This window comes from Rhamphochromis sp. 'chilingali', assembly GCF_963969265.1.
Source record: "Rhamphochromis sp. 'chilingali' genome assembly, chromosome: 3".
NCBI lineage: Eukaryota > Metazoa > Chordata > Actinopteri > Cichliformes > Cichlidae > Rhamphochromis > Rhamphochromis sp. 'chilingali'.
In genome coordinates, this window is record NC_137931.1 from 35489681 (window position 1) to 35509271 (window position 19591).

General features: G+C 45.9%; 1 protein-coding gene across 2 annotated transcripts in view; it reads right to left on the reverse strand.

The window, feature by feature from the left end:
- The window catches only part of ssbp4 (single stranded DNA binding protein 4), a 92489-nt gene that overhangs the window by 4465 nt on the left and 68433 nt on the right, over positions 1 to 19591 (reverse strand). For both annotated transcript variants that reach the window (XM_080878723.1, XM_080878724.1), the window contains exons 6-14: positions 7748 to 7831; positions 4981 to 5107; positions 4776 to 4843; positions 3503 to 3567; positions 2140 to 2185; positions 2003 to 2038; positions 1813 to 1867; positions 498 to 568; positions 198 to 276 (exon numbers count right to left, since the gene is read on the reverse strand). In XM_080878723.1, coding sequence (XP_080734849.1) covers positions 198 to 276; positions 498 to 568; positions 1813 to 1867; positions 2003 to 2038; positions 2140 to 2185; positions 3503 to 3567; positions 4776 to 4843; positions 4981 to 5107; positions 7748 to 7831 — 631 coding nt within the window. The remainder of the gene's footprint in view (positions 1 to 197; positions 277 to 497; positions 569 to 1812; positions 1868 to 2002; positions 2039 to 2139; positions 2186 to 3502; positions 3568 to 4775; positions 4844 to 4980; positions 5108 to 7747; positions 7832 to 19591) is intronic.

The following is a 19591-nucleotide window of genomic DNA, read 5'->3' on the forward strand; positions in this document are numbered from 1 at the left end:
ATCATGTCTCATACATCAACAGGATCAATTGGCCTAACTCACTGCCCCACTAATCAATTTTCCCTTTGCTCAATACTGAGACAACACTTCCTTGATCTGCCATTAGAGGGCAGAGTCCACCTTCTAAAAGCTTTTGAGTGTCATAAGATTCAGTGTATGGGCTCATAGCTTACTGTACCGCATCTTTAGGTACGCACCTAGTGATCCATTCATATGATGCTGATCCATAGCACCCATTCCACCCATGGGCCCATCGGGACCTGGTCCCATTGGGAACTAAAACAAAAAACAGACACGTCGGTTATTTTTATTTCTATAGTCCAATATAATAGATCAAAAATTACCATCAGAGGGTTTTAAGACAAAACAGCTACAGCTAAATAAGGTACTGTCTCTCAGTATTTTTGCAGCTTGGGGAACACGACATGTTAGCTGACTGGTTTATAAAAAGGAAAATAAATAAATATATGAAAACTGAGCCAAACGTCGATACGTACATTAGGTCTATTACCACCAGGGCCGATGGGGTTCATCATTGTGTAGATGTTTTCGCTTGAATTTGTTGAATCTACGAACAGAAGAGCAGGTGGATGTTTAGGCTCTCTGTGCTTCACTCCTCCCAGACTGGGAAGCACTTACAGGTAAACTGCCCCTTTTTATATGCAAAATCCATGAAAAATTATTGAAAGAAGTTTTGGTCCTTGAGGTAAAGAATGGGGAAAACTGAAGACACATAGGCAGCAACAATTTTACCATTGGTGTAATAGTTTCTGCTACAGTACAGGACAAAGACCACCACCGAAGAAGAAATTGAAAAAACATCAGTTCCTCTTTCTGCCAGTCAATGCACTCGCTGCTCTCTGCAACGCACAGTCAAAGAAACCCATCTTATTCCTGTAACAAGAAGATTAGTTGTAATACGGACACCCTGGTAACTTGGCATCAACCAGTTCACGCTGTGTCGCTCCTCGCGTGCGAGTCGGTCTGTTCTTAAAAGATTCAGAAGAGTGAGGTGACCTTGATCTGACATTGCAGGTAGAAATTTGTGAGCAGATAACTGAGAAAAGCACGAGAAAGATGAATGACGAGCTGAAAGACGAGGAGCAGAGATGGACAGAGCGCATGCACGGCACATGGGGTAGAGAAATCTTGCCCATTAGCGTTCCTGAATGCGGCTTTTGTTATCGTGACTGGAGGAAGGGGGCTAATTCCAGAGTGAGGTGAGCACTTTTGTGTGTGTGTGACTGCAGTGGAATATGTTTTCCTTCTCAGTGTAGGTGCGAACAGGACTGCAAAGGGCTGCCCCGCAACATATCAAAATAGCGGCGTGCATATAACACAAAAAGAAGCTTTTCACAGGCCATCAGAAACAGAACATCTACAGGACAACCGCCCGCAGCGTTTTGTTTGCAGTCAATCCTCCACAGAGACACCTTATTGATGGGTCAGACCTGAAAGGGATTAGTCAGTTGATTGTATGCCTCTGCTTCCACTCGAGTATTTTTCACTCTATGCCTTAAGTTAAAAAAAAAAAAAAAAAAGTGTGACAAAGGATTTTTCATGAACATCACATTTGAGAGTTCCAACAAAAGCACATTCAGTGCAATATATATTTTCTTCCATTTTTCAGTGTTTTACACTTAAAACTCCTCCTAAAGGCTCAATTCTTCACGTATTTAGAGCCCGATCTGTCTCCCAAAGAGAAATGTGTATCTGACGGAGAACACGTTTGATGTTTCTTAGACAAACCCTCCTTCAGTGAGCACTGGATCAAAGCAGAAACCAGAAGGGAAACTGAAATGTATAACTCACCTCCAGGGCTAGGCATGATGGGAGTTCCTGGTGGGCCGCCTCCCCCCGGAGGACCCTGAGGGGTGAGAGCAAGCGAGGGAGAGAAATGAGCACCGAGTGCATCTAGATGGCAGCGCGCCTGTTAGATATCACAGCGTGACAGGTAATTTATGGCCCGTGGTCGAACACGAGTTCGTGACGGGACACTTACCACATAGTTGCCTGGAGATGAAGATGAATAAGCTATCTGTGGGGAGGAGAGACCCGGGGTGAAACACAACATGAAGCACAGTTATTGTAAATGCACTCGGTCACGTGGACGTGAAGATGTGAGAGGGTGTGACTCACTGAGTTGGTGTTGGGGTTCGGCCACGGACCTCTTCCGCCAGGACCCCTGAAATGCAGAGAGGTACGAGGATAAAGGGGAGGTTTTATTATTTGTTATGTACGTGGACTCTAGAGATTATTGCAAAAGTAGAGTTCATCAGCTGACGTGCAGAAATGATCTAGAAACCTGCCTGTTCTGCTTTCTGGGAACTTTATTGAGGGACTTTTTTATTGGCGTGACGGTCAGTCACAGGACAAGCATTGAGACTCTGAAACAGAAGACGACTTGTTGTTTTTTTAGTGCCACGTTTACTCTTTGGGGTTGAAAGTTCATTGACTGTTTCTGTACAGCCACACTAACGTGGATCACACCTTCCTGGAGAATTATCATCTCCAATCTGCCTTTTGTCGAAAGAAACTCTATGAAAGAAAAGGTGTCTGAGCTACATGTTTCTGCTCCACAAAATAATTCCACTTTTGCAAAGTTTCTATTTGGCATCGGTAAATACCACAGCACAGAGACTGTTCTTTCGAAGGTCACCAGCGATCTCCCAGTGGCTTCTGAGCAGGCATGTGCTCTTTATCTGGCACCGCTGGACTCGAGCGCAGCATTGGACACAATTGATCACAGTACTTTTTACAAACTCTGGTGCCTTGTGGGTGTCTGGCTCAGCTTTATAATGATTTTCACATTATCTCTCAAACAGGCTGCACCTATCAATAACTACTATGTCTCTTTATCCACACTCATAAAGCACGGTGTGGCTCGGGGCTCATTTGTAGCTGCAGTATGATTTTACATACGTCCCCCGTGTCACAGCATTCATGGTTACTGGATTTCTTTCCGTATTTTTACTGATGACACTCTGTTGTACTTCCCTCTTAGGCCCAGTGACTTTGAAGTGCAGAGCTCCTGCAGGACGTCTTAAAACTCACGTGCATGCGCATTATGAGGAAAATGCCCTGTAACCCTATACAGCACTATTTTATTTAATTCTTCTCATTTGAAATTTCTTTGCCGTATGCGTCGGTGCCTAGCCTGAGACCTATTGTGTCAGGGTCAGAGTAAAGCCAGGATACAAGGCCTCTGATGTCGGTGACATCTTTTAAGTCTGTGTTTATCGGAGAGCTTATCCTGACTTTCTACTTTTACCTTAAACCAGTGTAAGTCTTTATATCTCTTTTCAGTGTAAGTCTTTTTTCTGCCTGATGGTTCTGTGGGATGTTTCTTCTTCCCTCATCTGTCACCAAGCTGGTTTGAGAGGAAATTGGGGGGTTCTAATATATTAGTACTATTTTTGCCTGTTATTTAGATGATGTAAACATTATCATATAGAAGTATATACAGAATTTACAGCCATAAAAAGAAAAACAGTCTACTAACATGTTCATGCCGGGCATCCCTGGCCCCATGGAGTTTGGAGGAGGCCTCATCCCTCCGCCATAGTTCTGCACAAAGAGAAGAACACACAGTCAGCACAGAGCCTCGCACCTGCTCTGTGTAAAGGTTTGAATCTTAATGAAGGTCAGCGACGATCATGTCTCCCACTAACTAGTGTTTAATTATGTGGATGTATGAGCTGTGTGTGGGCTGCGCGTGAAAGAGGACAGCTGTGTGTGGAAGAGCCTGCGCACTCTGCACATGTTGTGAGTCTCTGTATACAGTAAGTGTCTCTATGTGTGCGCGCCCTCCCGCGTGTTTGCGTGTATGTTTTCATCGCTGCCCAGTGGGCTGCTTTGGCTGGCGCTACACGTGTGTCTTTGGACACGTGTGTGTGTGTGTGTGTGTGTGTGTGTGTGTGTGTGTGTGTATGACTGAGTGAGTGAGTAGGGGGGCAGGCCAGAGAGCAGCTCCACTCAGAGGAAGAGTTTTGTTCAGCAGACGATTACACTTGTCGAGCAGATGCCACACCAGCTGCTGGTACGCTCACTGCCAAAGTCACCGAGCCAGGGTGGCACAGAGAGGGGACGAAGGGCACGGGGAGAGAGTGTGCGTGTGTGTGTGTGCGCGCGGTGGCTGGGTGCAGAATGAAGCAGCTGTCTTATAATGGTAATTCAAAAGGACGCTGCTGTTTAAGCATCTTATGTATTAGAAAAAACAACATTAACACAAATTAAAGTGATAAAAGGAAACCGACAGCACCGTCTTTGGCACCACTTTTAAAAAAATATGTGTTGGTGGTGGCTTGCTCATAGCACTCTAAGCATTCAGTCTCTGTCTCTCTAGGTGGGAGTCAGCAAGTAGGATTTAACATGTAGAACTGGCGTTAGCAGTGGGTGGGCTCTGGTCGCAGCCAAGATCGGCGTCAGAGCGCTTCTGACATTTAAAGGCAAAGTTAAGAGATTGGCGGAACCAAAATTCCTGCTCAGCAAAGGAGAAGGATTATCTACATGCTGTTTATAGATTGCTGCTTTGACATTATAGCTGTTTTTTATGGAAGCCCCTAATGAAGGGCAACCAAACACAGAGTTTGCTCATAAACTAAAGACCAGGCACCAAACCTGGCTGTGTGGCAGCTGCTGAGTGGGAGTGCAGTGGGCTGGTGGAGCTGAAGGACACTATCCACTGTTGTGACTTGCTTTAGTAACGGGGCCCTTTGTGTTTTACTCTATATGACTAATTTGGTCGTTTGTGTAAAAAAACACTGGTGGTTTACCTGTGGGCCCATGCCTCCCATGCCTCGGGGGGGATTCATTCTCATTGGACCGCCCATGTTTGGATGTCCTGTGATAAAACAGAATGTTGGCATGGCAGCACCACTTGGATCAATAACAAATCAATACAGGAGGAAGAAAGAAGATTCTCATTTAGAAGCCAATATAAAGTTTCTCTTCAAAACAGCACACTATGGCCGTCAGTACCTTGAGGTCGGGTGGGGTCCAGGCTGTTTGGAAGGAGAGGCTGTGACCCGGGGATGCTCCCGGGAGGCTGATTTGGCATACGGAGGGAAGGCCTTGGGCCACCTGGGTACCGTGGAGACATGAATGGCTGCAGAAAGGACAAGCGAAGAAAAAAACAACAACTTTATTCCAGGTGATGGCAAACATAAGGCCTGGGGGCCAGAAGTGGTCAGTCAAAAACTCATATTCGGCCCGCCGGACAGCTTTGGAAAATGTGAAAGATGCCATACGTTTTGGAATTTTAACTGTATTTTCAGATATTTTGCAGCTTTTCCTTCTCCATGGCCACTCATACTAAACCAAAGTAAATAAACAATGAAATGGCAGTTTTTTTGCTTTCTACTATACAAATTCAGGATTCAGGATCTGGCCCAATTCAGAACAAAATGGGCTCTACGTGGCCCACAATATGAAATAATAATGATCAGAAGCCAAAACACTAACACACATGTACATTTCTTGACTGAGAGTCCTTCAAATATGTTTGTGCTAATGACAACACAAAGCTACGGTTATGCCCCAAAACACAAAGAAGCCACAGTGCAGTTAGTGCAGAATGTGGCTTCAGTTTAATGAAATCAGCATCGAAAGAAAAGCAATTTAAAGGGACTGGCACGATTAGATATTAACATAATGTATGAAGTAAATAAAACAAACAAGGTAATCATAAGGATATTATGACAATATTTATTTATAGCAGGGCTTGTAAAACGACTGCAGCGGGAGTCATTAAACACACGACGGAAATTAAATTGAGATAAAACGATAGAAAGTGCTGCACATATTAAAAATACACAAAACATCACAGTACACATGTCTCAGCATGCCACCGTCATTACCAGCTTAGCGAACATCAGATTCTGCTTTTAAAACACTGCATCCATAAATCACAGTGTACGCTGCCTTTTGGTGCTTCTGATTGAGAACTAATAAACACAGATCTCTATAAAAAATTTAACTGATGTTATGATAATAATATCATTTCAACCAGCTTCTATTAGTCTCTCAAAATGTGTACAAATGTGCTCTCCGGAAGCAAGAATACTAGGGGCAGGGATAGCTCAGTAGGTAAAGTGGTCGCCCCATGATCGGAAGGTCGGCGGTTCGAATCCACTTAACGGCTACCCTGAGGTACCCCTGAGCAAGGTACCGTCCCTACACACTGCTCCCCGGGCGCCTGCTTAGTGGGCTGCCCACTGCTTCACTGAGTGAATGGGTCAAATGCAGAGAAAAACAAGTAATTTCCCCATGGGGATCAATAAAGTATCCATTATTATTATTATTACTTCCATGTAAAATAGATTAGTCATATGTTTCCCCTCAGGTGAGAGCCAAACTGTTCTTGACAAGTGACACTTTGAAATGACATAAGGCACAAGAAGATTAGCAAACCTGACTCTCTATAGCTGACCTTCTCATGTTTGAGGCTTTATCTTTGGATGTCAACAGGGGGAGCTATTGCGCTGAAGAACAATGTGCATGCTGTATTTTTGTTCTGTTTCCAAGTAAGGAGGGGCTTGTTGTTAAGTTTTGGAAAGTAAGACCTCAGGTGATAAATGCCATTAGGATAAAGGTAAAGGGGAAGTTAGGAAGATGGGGAAAAAAAACATGCAGGATAGAGATCTGGACCAGAAGAACAATACAAGGACAATAATGTTGCAGCGGGTGGGGGGGCATTAACATCACACGGCTGGATGAAAGCAGTAGTTCTACACCCCGTCTCTGTTTCTGTGCCATTCGGTGGTGGACATTTTACTACCGACCTCGCATACGCAGGCAGTCTAGCTACAAAGATTCTGCCTGGATTGCGTGATTCATACCAGAAACCTAAGACACGTTCACTATGTTTCAGCAGAGAGGGGACAAGACAAGGCTGGCCGGGACATGCATTACAGAGCCGGCGCACAACTAGTGAATAATGTAAAACACCAGAGACAGATGGTTTTCAGAATTACCTTTGAGAATACGTTGCTACAACTACAAATATCCACGCCCGGTGGACCACATTTCGATGTTAGACGATAAGAATTAATTCAAAAGTCAGTCCAACTATTTTAGTATCAAGAGGAAACGTGCAGATTTGAATGCTGATTGGGTAAGACTTGGGTGTTTTGGTCACGGAGCATGAGCCGCATGATGTTTGTATCATCATCTTATCACAGAGATAAGCACACACAACACAAATACAGCATGAGACTGCATTTAAATTATAATTATGTACTACATGTTTTGTGTGTCGCCGGGTGTGTGCGGTTGGAGCAAGTGGAAGATGAGTTATATAATAACAATTAGTCCTCGAAGTGAGAACCGACTCACTACCGTTTTCATTTGTACCCTCGTCACCTAAGTCGGCTTTCTCTTCGGCTCCTCTTCTCTCCTCCTTTGACCGTGTTGTGGTGGGTTTGTGCATGAAGAGCTGCACAATGTCAGGCTGTGCTGCAATATTAATGGTCTATTGATGGACTACGGGATGGTGAGTGCTGGGCTGAGGAAGAGAGGAGGCCCTCCAGATGCACCTCCGCTCTTTACAGCTGGGCCAACACAGCTAAATTATTCATCCAATCCACCATTGTGGATGCTGCCCGTCCTGCCTGTTAGCACAAGGGACCTGTGTGCGGTTTGTACACTTTTCACTGTTATTTGAGCGAGTGAGCGAGTGGAATCAAGGGTAGGCTCAAGAAGGAACCTACAAGCAAAGTGACAGACTGGATAAATGTTTGGTTCTTACCTGTCCATGAGGTCCCATCATGGGATTAGTGGGGTTATGTGGAGGAGGCTGCGTGTGAGGTGAAGGCTGAGATCCTGGGGGACCCTGGTGAAGAACAGATTTAAAGTTGTTTAAAAAACGAGCTTCAAGAATGTAATGAATGCAAATCTTTCTGGGGAAACATTATTAGCGCAATCAACCTTCAATAAATCACTTTTAATGTGAGTACTGCAGTTATAGGTTTGGTTTAGTTTTGCTTGGCCAGATTTTAGGAAATCTATCAGCGGCACTCCATCAGGGCAAGCAAGGCAAGCAGTGCTTGAACAGTGAAATCTAAAAGCAGAGATCAATCAAATCCTGAAACCAATCTCTCTTATTTTAAACAACTTTCTGTCTACAGCTTCTCATCTGTTTGCATCCATCTATCTACTTATCCAGGTTCAGGTCAGGAGTCTAAGCAGAGAAACTCACACTTCTGTCACTCTGGCTAACTCTTCCAGCTCATCTGAGGGGACACAGAGGCGTTCGCAGTCCATACGACACATAGACAATCTGCTGCTGACTCTGCTTTCACTGCTCTGAGATCAGTTTCAATCTGCCTGTTTGTTTAGCAACTAAACAAACCCTCTGTGATTTATCATCAGATTTATCATTTTCTCTTACTAACCACCGATACCAACAAGTGTAATTTAGAGGGGTTAGAGTGCAATGTGAAGAAGTTTAACAGGTAAGGCAGATTAGAATCTCTGAGAAATCATTTGTTTATACAGTTTATATAAAAAAAACAATCAACAATGGAGGCAATCACTAAGTGGTGATTACTCATGGCCCTCATTGCTCAAGCGTTTTAATTTAATATACTAAATGCAATATACTTAGCATATAGTATTTACAACATTTAAAATTCACCCAACCTTAAACACCTACAGCAATAACATTCACATCCATCATATGGATGTTATATTAACATCCATATAACATGTTCGGGAATGTTTTTCTGCACACTAAGTACTTTTACTTTTGATACTTTATTTACCATTGCCAATAATAGAGTTTGGTAATTGCTGACATTTTTTTAATAATATTTCTTCTTGCTTTCAATAAAGGAAAATTCCTTAGGAATTCGCGGGAACTCAGCGAATCCCAAAAAGTTTGATGACACTACAGACGTAAGTACAATATTTTAGAATACTTCAGGGTAGGTACAGCACGCAGAGAGGTGAAGATGTCCGGGAAGAGTGCTGCAAGATGCACAGGGCTGTCAGCATGTATATAAGAATAAAGATGGACAGGAGAAAAACTCGAAAAGGCTTTAATGTGGTCCAGTGGAAGAACATTTGTGTTTCTTCTTGAGTTTCTGGTCGCTGGTTGTCTCCCCGCTTGCCTTGCTGTAAAAGTCACTGCACACCACTGCGTTAAATATAACTGGAGCTTTGGTATTTTGGGGGGTGTGCTTGTATATTAAAAGGCTCTAATTTCAATAAACTCTCCTGAGTCTAAAAAATGATCAACTACACAAGCACAATTTATCACTCTACTTCAATGAGATAAGCGTGTTTTATGTAGCTGATGCTAATGCTGAAGTACAGGGAAATACTTTATTTCCCGGTATGTAACATTCAGTTCAAACAGCTCTCCTGGACATTATTACGGGAAATCAGAAACACATCAGTATGGAAAATAAGTAAGGAAAATAAGTATGGCATAATATCTGAAAAACACGATACTGACAGGAGACAAAGTAGTAAATGATCTGAAAGAGATGACCAAAGTTCTACTGGGACTCTAATTCTGCCTCACTTCACTTCATTGTGCACAAAGCAATCCTTTGTTAACATGCTGCTCGTATACAATGGCAAAGGCCCCTTTATCTTTTGTCTTGTTTTTGTGCATTTCTTCTGTGTCTGGGAACTCCTCTGGATACTCGTACACCAGAGAAGAGCTCCTTAACTGCAGGACTACAACGCCTGTGGATTTATTTCCAATATTTGTCGCATCTGCGGCAGATTTACTGCTGAGTCTGATCAGGAAAGTGAGACGTCGAAAGAGAGGTAAGCGAGCCGGCGTACTCGTGCGTTTGAGGAAACGCGGACTGAGAACGGCCCTTCCTGGGATCTTCCTTTCTAATGTACGCTCACTCTGGAATAAGATAGACGAACTGGCCCTGATGAGAAGCATGAACAGAGACTTTGCCTCCTCCTGTGTCTTATGTTTTACGGAGTCGTGGCTCAGTGAGGACATCCCGGACTGCGCGCTCAAGCTGGAGGGCTTTCATCTGCTGCGCGCGGACCGGCAGGCCGCTCTCTCCGGTAAAACCAAAGGTGGAGGTGTCTGCTTCTACATCAATAGTGGCTGGTGCACAGATGTAACAGTGATTGCTCAGCACTGCTCTCCCTCTCTGGAATATCTTTTTATTCACTGCAAACCGTTTTATTCTCCGCGGGAGTTTGCTTCATTCATCCTGGCCGCTGTTTACATCCCGCCAGACGCGGATGCGCAAGCAGCTCAGTGCGCACTCGCAGAGCAGATTCTCCACACGGAGCGGACATACCCGGACTCTCTCATCATTGCTCTTGGGGACTTTAACAAAGCCAATCTGAGCCATGAGCTTCCGAAATACAAGCAGTATATTAAATGCCCGACCAGAGAGGAGAGGACATTGGACCACTGCTACAGCACGATCAGCGGGGCCTATCGCGCGGTGCCGCGCGCTTCACTCGGACTTTCTGATCACGTCATGATCCACCTAATCCCCGCGTACAGACAGAGGCTGAAGCTCTCCAAACCTGTCGTGAGGACCAAAAAACTGTGGAGCAACGAGGCTGTGGAGGAGCTTCGCACGTGTTTGGAGACCACAGACTGGGACACAATGAAGGCTGCTTCTAACAGCTTGGACGAGTTTACGGACACTGTCACCTCCTATATCCACTTCTGTGAGGACAGCATTGTGCCATCACGCACCAGGGTGAGTTATAACAATGACAAACCCTGGTTTACTCCTAAACTCAAAAAGCTGTGGCTGGAAAAGAGAAAGGCGTTCAGAAGCGGAGACAGGGACTGCTACAGAGAGGCCAAGTACAGGTTCACTAAGGAAGTGGACATTGCCAAACATCAGCACTCTGAGAAGATGCAGCAGCAGATCTCAGAGAATGACTCGGCCTCTGTGTGGAAAGGTTTTAGGAATATTACAAACTACAAGCCTAAAACCCCCCACTCCACTGATGACTTGCTCTTAGCCAACACCCTCAACGACTTCTACTGCCGTTTTGACGAGCCATCAGGCAGCCTTCACACCTCCAACGACCCCAACAATAGAGGCACTTTGGACACTCATTCCCCCACCTCTCCCCCCTCCATAGAGCCATCACCACCTTCAAACTGTTCACCTGCAACACCCGCCCCCTCACCCCACACAAAAGAGGATTTCACACCACCTCCTCCGACCACAACTCTTCATATTCATGAAGCAGATGTGAGGAAGCGATTTAGGAGTCTGAATGCTCGGAAAGCTCCCGGCCCAGACGGTGTGTCTCCTGCCACCCTCAGACACTGTGCAAACGAGCTGGCCCCAGTGTTTTCTGGCATCTTCAACTCCTCACTGCAGGCATGTCATGTGCCTGCCTGCTTCAAGTCCTCTACCATAATCCCTGTCCCCAAGAAACCTAGGATCACTGGACTAAATGACTACAGACCCGTGGCTCTGACATCTGTGGTCATGAAGTCCTTTGAGCGCCTAGTTCTCTCCCATCTCAAGACCCTCACGGCCCCCCTCCTGGACCCCCTGCAGTTTGCATATAGAGCCAACAGGTCTGTAGACGACGCCATCAACATGGCCCTACACTTCATCCTGCAGCATCTGGACTCCCCAGGAACCTACGCCAGGATCCTGTTTGTGGACTTCAGCTCTGCCTTCAACACCATCCTTCCAGACCATCTCCGAGGCAAGCTTTCCCAGATGAATGTGCCTGATCCCATCTGCCGGTGGATCACTGACTTCCTGACGGACAGGAAGCAGCACGTGAGGCTGGGGAAGAATGTCTCGGACTCCCGGACCATCAGCACCGGCTCCCCTCAGGGCTGTGTTCTTTCTCCTCTGCTCTTCTCCCTGTACACCAACTGCTGCACCTCCACCCACCAGTCTGTCAAGCTAATCAAGTTCGCAGATGACACCACCGTCATTGGGCTCATCTCTGACGGGGATGAGTCTGCCTACAGGAGGGAGGTTGAACGTCTGGTGTCCTGGTGCAGCCACAACAACCTGGTGCTGAATGCCCAGAAGACAGTGGAGATTATTGTGGACTTCAGGAAGCACACAGCCCCACTCCCCCCCATCATCCTGACTGACACCCCCATCACCTCTGTGGACTCATTCCGCTTCCTGGGTACCACCATCACCCAGGACCTGAAGTGGGAGCCCACCATCACCTCCGTCATCAAGAAAGCCCAGCAGAGGATGTACTTCCTGAGGCAGCTGAAGAAATTCAACCTGCCAACACGGACGATGATGCAATTCTACACCGCAATCATCGAGTCCATCCTCACCTCCTCCATCACCGTGTGGTACGCTGGAGCCACTATCAGGGACAAACAGAGACTGCAGCGTGTTGTGCGCTCTGCTGAGAAGGTGATTGGCTGCAGACTCCCATCTCTGCAGGACCTGTACACCTCCAGGACACTGCGGCGTGCAGCCCGGATCTCAGCTGACCCTTCTCACCCTGGACACAGTCTGTTTGACCTGCTCCCCTCAGGCAGGAGGCTCCGGTCCATTCGCACCAGAACCTCTCGCCACAAGAACAGTTTCTTCCCCTCTGCTGTTGGACACATGAACAATAACCACATGACTGTCCCCGCCACTAACACATGACCCTACGCTGTGTCACTGCATCATTTCATGTCTGGCACTGATCACCACCTGCACTCATGTATATATCTTTCTACGTAGCACTCATAATTCTTATTCTCATGTATATATCTCATGTATATCTCATGCACATATCTTTCTTTCTACATAGCACTTTAATTCTTATTGTCTGCACTGAAGCACCGCAGCAATTTCCTAATGTTGTAAACCTCAACATCTGGCAATAAACCCATTCTGATTCTGATTCTGATTCTGATCTCTTTCATCAGAGGTCAAAATGAGAAAATTAAAAATTAAAATTCACTGTAAATATGTAGAATGTCTTCACAACCATCATATTTAATCTGTTACACCAACAAAGAATGCTTCTAATAAGATCTGTCACTGACATTTTCAAAGGGCTGCATTGACTTCCATGCACAGGAATTGTTAATTGCCAGGATGGGGTCAGATCAATTCACGAAGTGGCCTGTAATCAGCATTCAATTACAGCACTGCTGCCAAAGGATAATTCAGGGTATTTTCAAACGTGGTATTATTTTTCTAAATTCTGCCGTGATGACACTTGATCCGGTTTGCCAGAGTTAAAACCGTCCAAAACAGAATCAAGGGCCAAAGCAAGCTTAATTCTGGAGCTCACTTCCACTCTCCAAAGAAGTGCCAAATATTTAAACCCAATCAAACATCATTATGGCAATGAAATAGAAGAATAAATCCCCCTCTGAAAATAACTGAAATTATTCTGTCATTTAAATCAACATTGAACTGAAGACTCAATCACTGCTATGTGAATTACAGTTTCAGTTTATATTATTAGAGAAAATGAGCTGAAACCACTCATAAGTTAATCTCTCACAGCAAACACCTCTACGTTAAAGTAACGCCGTATCACGGGACTAACGTCAACTCTGACCTCCGCGTCTCGTACCACAGCAGCATCATCTGACTCTGGCAGCAGTCACACCGCTAGAAACCTGTTACTAGCATCAATGTGGAGAAACGGGACCACCCACCGCCAGACCAGACTTATCTGCTAGTCTGCCAGAGCTTCTGTCAAGCACTTGGCTATCAAATAACATTACAGGTGTGTGTGTGTGTGTGTGTGTGTGTGTGTGTGTGTGTGTGTGTGTGTGTGTGTGTGTGTGTGTGTGCGTGTGTGTGTGTGTGTGTGTGTGTGTGTGTGTGTGAGCATGTGTGCAAGATGAGTGGCGGTGAGTGCAAATATAAGATCTCCCTCTTTCTTCACAGGTGATAACAGGATCTTGTCTCAGGTGCTAAGTGTGTGCTGGCTTTGATATACCTGCAGGTACAGTATGAGCACTGAAAGCGGGCTGCCGGGGGGAGGAGGGGGGGTTTACTTTAACAGGTGTGTCTTTAACATCATTTTAAAGGTAAAGGATTATGGGAGTGCCCTTGACACTCGCTGGTTGACAGTATTAGTGCAGTTTACTCAAATAGACACCAACACACAGTTATTGGCTACACCACTGTACACTAGATTACACTTCTCCTAATAAAAGGGCCAATTTTAAATATTAAATGTATAAAAATCTAAAATAAACATAACTTTATGCAAATATTCTGCACGCTTGCCTAAAGTGGACCTATTATACTAATATATATTATAACTACAGTACAGTGGTTGTTAGCGCTTATAGCAAAAAGATTTGAATCCACTGGCAGGGTGGGGCTTTCCTGTTGACATGCTTAGACTATTCCAGCTTCCTCCCATGGTCCAAAGACACACACAATACACTAATTGGTTATTCTAAATTGTAGGTATGAATGTGAGCGTGCTTCAGATTGCTCTAAGTGCTCAGTTTCAGACTGTTCTTTTCTACTCCTGGCTTTGTGTGATGTCCCTGAGCAGGGATATCACAGCTCTGGCTGTATGCACAGAAGCTCCTCCCAGTGCTGTTCAAATAGTTTTGCTTGCAAGAGGCAGCCAATCAGAAAGACATAGAATTTGTAGAATAAGTTTGGCATACATACGTTTGCACGACATTGTGATACTACTGCTCTCTCGCGAATAGCTGCAATTTTTAATTTTAATTATCAGAGCAAAATCATCAATCATCATATCTGCTGATGATGTTTCAGTTGACTGACTTTCAGCTAAACACACACAGCTGTTAGACAAGCGTGCCTCTTCACTCATGTGCATCGCTTTCCATGTAAGAGGCAGCTGCACATGTACCTGCTTCTCTTTTGCATCGGAGCTAGAGAGAAGCAGGTACATCCACCCTCCGGCTCTACCTCACTTTCCCACCCGGCTCACTGCTCCACCCTCCCCGTGTGAGTGCTCTGTCGGCGCTCCGCCATCCAAGCCACAGAGCTCGACACCAGGAACCTGGAACTACAGCGGAAAGATAAACACGCCTGACTGACAGCTCGAAACAAGCGAGTTCCCACGAGCACGGATACAGTACTGCTGCACTGCCAGGTACGCCATACAAGAGCACAGATTTTGGCAGGAGAGATGAGCTCGTACTTACGCATGAAAATAACACTGCTCATGAGCAGAAGCACGTATTCAAGGACTTGTTACCCTTTATAAAAGGCAGAAGCAGCAGCAGGGCTCTTCAGACAGGTGCTTCCTCTCCCTGTGAGATGTGTCAGTTTACCTTTCATTGATTCTATTAATCTCATCATCATCTGAGACGTAGTCAAGTCTCCACAAAAGCCACTTTTTAACCAGCAACGCGACACGCAAACCTGGACGTGTTTATTTAGTTGTACATGCAGCACAGAGATGGCGTGCCGGCACAGTTATGACGTCTGTGCCGGTAACACTGTGGGTTTTTTCTGCCACTCCGTGTGCAGTGTGTATGTTCTGGGTGGTTAACACCAGCTGCACTGGCTCGCTCTGTCTCTCAGCAGGTTCACACTGGGGCTAATGCAGCGCTAGCTCTGTCTGACCTCAGAGGTTACTGTTGTTGCCGAGCCAGAGTGTGTGTGTGTGTGTTTGTGTGTGTCTAACAAGACACCCCTGCGGGGTCTGACTGCACTGACCCAGGTGCAGCAGTCTGATTCTCATCCCGCCCCCCCCACACACACAGCCTAGTTTCAGTCGCTCGAGAGGACACCGCATTGACTTGCATTCATCTTTCAGAGCCGTACCCTCGCACATAACCATGAGCGCTTCCTGCCTCACCTGAATCTTTGACATAACCATCACGTAATCCTTAAACTACTTTCACCAGTTTTACCAGCTGGTCACATGGGGACCATCTTCTCGTCCCCATATGGAGGTCTCAACATGATGATTGTGAGAACAAATTTTTGTTCCTGCAGGGTAGATAATACACAATCTCATTCACGCTCTCTCTCGCACACACTCACACACACACACACGCACACTTGCTCAGAAACTACACACAGAAACACTCACAGTGCTCCTCTCTTGTTCTTCTCTATAATGTACCATAATGGAGCGTAGCTCCTTTGACTGGGCCTCCCCAGGCCTTCCTGCTATTACATCTGAATGGGCCAGCATATGGCCTTTATGGCTCTACTGTTCCCTCTACAGGTCCCCGCAGAGAGAGGGAGCGAGAGAACATTTCAACTGTCGTGGAGGTATATGCAGGGCGAGTTTGAAAAGTAGCTTGCTTGGAGAGTGTGCGAGTGTGCGTTAGCTTGTGTGGCGTTGTTTGTGTATTCGTGTGGGAGAGGGGAAGGAGGAGGGGGGGGGGGACACGGGGAGCGTTAAATGAAGCAATTAATAAAATCATTTTCTACCCGGCTAAGGAGATAACAGCTTGGCACAGTACCACAAACCCATCAACGCAACCCCCTTGCCTCCTCACCGCTCATTTCAGCTTAAGGAAGACCCACACTGCTGCCCCTGATGGACCACTAACAGAAAGAGTGAGAGCGAGGGAGAGAGGGGTGGAAGAGTAGCAGCCTGCTGAGGGTTTTTCACCTGTTTATAGCTGCCAACACTAGAGGGCAGTGTGTAACTTCTGTCAAACTTCTGGACACACACACACACACACACACACACACACACACACACAAAGAGTGAGAACACAAAGCAGCCTGCATCACTGAACACAACAAACAAAGCCAGGAGTAGCAGCGCACACACACACACACACACACACACACACACACACACACACACACACACACACACACACACACACTGAATGCACACTCATTGTCATTCCTTGCTAACATTCCAGAGAGAGCAGCAGTGGCAGCAGTGGGTCTCCTGCTAGCTCATGCTATACAACATGGCAACATGTCAGCTCAGAGACGGGAGCACGCGATCAGGAGTGTTTTCTCCCGGAGGATAGCCGTTAACCCGCTGGGACGATGCCAAATTATTTACAGTATCGTGCAAAGGTTTTTGAGGTTTTAAACATTAATAGGCGGCACAGCCAAGAAGCATCTGATCAGCAGCAGGACGAGTCCAGAGTCAGAAAAGAAAAATTAGCAACAAGAACAAGGGGTACTGCTACAGGCGATATGCCCCCCCCCCCTCCCAGAGGCATGGCCTCAGTAATCATGAGTATCAATGGAAAGTTCCCCAAAATGGAGCCACCTGCTTTTTAATTGATGAAAACTATTCATGCTTACTTCACTGTTGGTGCTTAAGGCTTCTGCCCAACCATTGGTGCACCAGTGTGGATCTGTGAGAAGGATTGTGGGAATTCAACCAATGTAGAGGCCGCAGGGACACGTTTCCAAAAAGCCAAAAGCATGCAGTACGACAGCCGTGATGCTACGTGCTGGTCGAATGTTGACTGGCTGAAAATTTGTCTTTTCGAAAGGAGCAACAAATGAGTTAAGCACAAAGCAGTACAAAAGCACACCTCAAACAACGGCAGCAGGGACACTTTACGTTGTTTTAACTCTCAGCTTCACGAAACGACAAAGAAGGTCTTTGTCCATTGTGAATTTCCAGACGGAGCAGCGATGTATTGCCAACTTAATTGCCACGTATGGGGAGAGGGGGCTGCTACGCAATATAGCGGAAGTGTGCTCATTGGCAGGACGTGGTGGCGACGCCGCTCGCCACTGCTTCGCCCACATTCTTCTGCTCTCTGCGTGTTGTTCATCGCAAGGTGATGCCGTCCTCCAAAAAGCCAACAGCACGTTGCCTTCTGGTTGCAGTGCACGGCTACAACATGCAGACACGGTCTACAAAGATACTGAAGCAATACTACACCAGGACCTGAGCTCTTTCACCAACATGCAGAGAAACATGTGATGTTTGCCTCTAAACAGATGGAATCACGTGATGGTGGAGGTGAAGCATGAACAGCAGGAGAAAAAGGCTTCATTCCTTATTATCATTCATCATTAATGTTCATGAGCCAAGTCTAAAGGAAAGTGCAGGTACACGATGCAGAGAAAAGGTTTTCCCGAGTACTGCTTCTCATTTTAAAGTCTGTCATTCAAGGGGAATTGTTGGGTATGATCTTTGTGGCTGTCCTCTCAAGGATAAGCAGAGTCCCTCTTCTCAGTGGAAAGTTTTGACTCGTCTGGGTCCTTTGACATCTGTGTCTTCCACTCACGCTGCTTTTTCACATGTGTTAGAAAAGCAGATTAAACATTTTTGCATAACTTTTTAAATATGTCGGTGGTTTTTGTTGAGAGGTTGAACACTGTTACACCTCACTTTGTTAACTTTGGGCAACTTTGTGATTATCCCTCTGTAAAGTCCGCAATCTCCACTAAAGGACCGGCGCCGGCCCTAACAGAAGAAATAATATTTCAGATGCTATTCCTCAATCACTTCTGTACGGTTTGCAGTCTGTCATTCACTTTCCGAAGCACTTCACCTTATTTATCTGCATCTTCGTAATACGACTGACCGGACTGAACCCCGAGCCCAGTCTTACCTTTGATAAATAAATTACCGAGCGCAGATGTCTCCCTAATTCGCCATGTGCGTGCCATGTGTCAGCTTTGAACAGGTTCTTAAATTTGCCTTTGATACCTGGGTTGCTTGTTCTTAAATGTGTAATCAAACCTAATCCTCTTGTTGTGCTTTTTCGTGTTGTCCCTGAAGAGCTGCAATTACCTGCCGTAAATTGCACAGCCTTTGACTCTCGATCCTCTTTTTTATTTTTTTTTTGGCAAGAGGAACAATTCCAGTTTAGTAGAGAGAGGATGCCCCACCCCGGCTGGTTTACACCCCTACGAGAGTGCGCTCTGTGTTTTTGACTGCGTTACGTGTCGTGTGTAGATCACAGAAGCAGCTCGAGAGCGAGGCGCTTCAGATCATTTAATGTTCATTTTCTCATTTGAAAAAAAAAAAGATTTTGGAAAGACTCCCCTGACATCTCACTGTCCTCTTCTTTTTCCCCTCCTCCACCCTCCTCTATCTCTCCTTGTTGCCTCTCGTCCCTAATTTTCCCTCCCCCCCTCCTCCCCCGTGTCATCTCCCCTTTTGCTTGCCCTCCCCAGAGGGCTATGATGCAGCAGCGATGGACTTCTGCTGAGAGACGAAGGACTACACACCAAACGTGTAGACACTTATTCTATTCTCTTTCTTCTTCTGTCTTTCTGCCTAAATGATGCCCCCCCCTCCCCCGCACCCACCCCCGAATGCCAGGCTCACCCTGTGAGCTACACATTAGGATAACATGAAGGAAGACCCTCCTCCTCCCATCTCTATTTTCCTCCAGTGTCCTGTCTTTGCCCCTCATCCCTCTCTCCCAGGACTGGAGCCAATAACAGTGTTGGGGTCACCTATGTTAATTGCTATGCTAGAGCAACTGGGGAAAAACACACACAGCACACACGAGCAGTTCACACACAGTCGGTGAGTAAGCATGTGTCACTGAAGCGGCGTGTGAGAAATAATAGTTTCAAAAACAAGGGAAATGGAGAGAGTGAAGAAATGTCATGAAGAAGGATACCTGGCGTGTGAAGGAGAAGGTGAGGGAGGGAGAAGGTGGGAAAGGAAGCCGACCCAGAGTTCAGATGAGAAATGACCGAAACGCCGAGGAAATTTCGCTTAGCTCGATGTAATCCATTCACAATTCTATGGC